At 37.1% G+C, this 1,437-nt stretch overlaps 1 protein-coding gene across 1 annotated transcript; it reads left to right on the top strand.

The window, feature by feature from the left end:
* Nucleotides 1-1,170: 1,170 nt before the first annotated feature.
* Nucleotides 1,171-1,437, top strand: UGT2B44 (UDP-glucuronosyltransferase 2B44; the record flags this gene model as incomplete). Its single annotated transcript, NM_001172143.1, is given in 1 exon segment — nt 1,171-1,437. A coding segment is annotated over 1 exon segment (267 nt), but the record flags the coding sequence as incomplete, so codon positions are not given.

The raw sequence follows: 1,437 nt of genomic DNA, 5'->3' as shown, positions 1-1,437 counted from the left end.
AGCCAGCCAAAAGTCTTAATCAGGGGAGTGCTATAAACTGACTTTAACTGCAAAAAATCATTCTGGCTACAGGGTGGGAAACAGTAGGAGACAAAAGAGTAATGTAGAAGCAAAGTGGCTAGCTATGAAGAATGTCACTCACCATGACACAATTACTTTTTAGGAACTTAGATATGATAATTCTCATATTGCATTTTCACGATCTTTCTTACAGCACTTAAAATGGTTCATGATATTGAGCACATTCTCATATGTCTGTTTGAGAACTAACAGTGTAATTGAATTGGTCATAATACAAAGTATAAATGTTTAAGGGATGAATATCCTATTTTCCATGATGTGATAGTTTCACATTGTATCAAAACAACTCATATACCCCATAAATATATATACTTAATCTGTACCTAAAAAAACTTAAAATTAAACAATTAGAAGCAAATTAAAATGCCTTATATTTTCTCTGCTTCAAAAAAAAATTAACTTTCTCACCTAACATTCAATTTCTGCTTTAGAAAATATTTGTCAATGAGAAAAGTCCAATTTAAAAGCAAAACTTTCTGTGATGACTCAAATTAAAGTACACAAATTCTATGTCAATTCTTTGACATTTACTTTGAGCTATTTGGCACTTTAAAAGCCTTTCATAAACTTCATATGCACAGACAGATTAACTTACTTTCAGTGTTAGCAAGGGAAGAGATCACTCCTCATATTGTCTTATGCCCAATTTCTGCCTCTAAAGAAAAAAGAAGTAAAAATTAAAAGGTAGAAATGAAATGAACAAGCAAACAGCCTGGTGCCACACTCTGGGCCTGATAGTTAAAGATCCACCCCTGACCTAACTGGTTATCTTCTCTATAGATTACAGGCATTTTATGGAAAAGCGTTGTAAAAATCCCTGTCCTCTTCTGTTCCGTTCTGATTACTGGTGCATGCAGCCCCCAGTCATGTACCCACTGCTTGCTCAATCTATCACGACCCTCTCATGTGGACCCCTGTAGAGTTGTGAGCCCTTAAAAGGGACAGCTCACTTGGGGAGCTCAGTTCTTGAGACAGGAGCTTTGCTGATGCTCCCAAATGAATAAACCCCTTCCTTCTTTAACTCGGTGTCTGAGGGGTTTTGTAAAAGTCTCTTCCTGCTACATTAGTATCTTTATTTTTATCTTTCAGATATAAAGAGAATGTTATGAAATTATCAAGAATTCAACATGATCAACCGGTGAAGCCCCTGGATCGAGCAGTCTTCTGGATTGAATTTGTCATGCGACACAAAGGAGCTAAACACCTTCGGCCTGCAGCCCATGACCTCACCTGGTTCCAGTATCACTCTTTGGATGTGATTGGGTTCCTGCTGGCCTGTGTGGCAACTGTGATATTTGTCATAATGAAATGTCTGTTTTGTTTCTGGAAGTTTGCTAGAAAAGGAAAGAAGGGAAA

Source organism: Papio anubis, unplaced genomic scaffold (assembly GCF_008728515.1).
Source record: "Papio anubis isolate 15944 unplaced genomic scaffold, Panubis1.0 scaffold6162, whole genome shotgun sequence".
Taxonomy (NCBI): Eukaryota; Metazoa; Chordata; class Mammalia; order Primates; family Cercopithecidae; genus Papio; species Papio anubis.
This window is presented reverse-complemented; position numbering and strand designations above follow the sequence as displayed.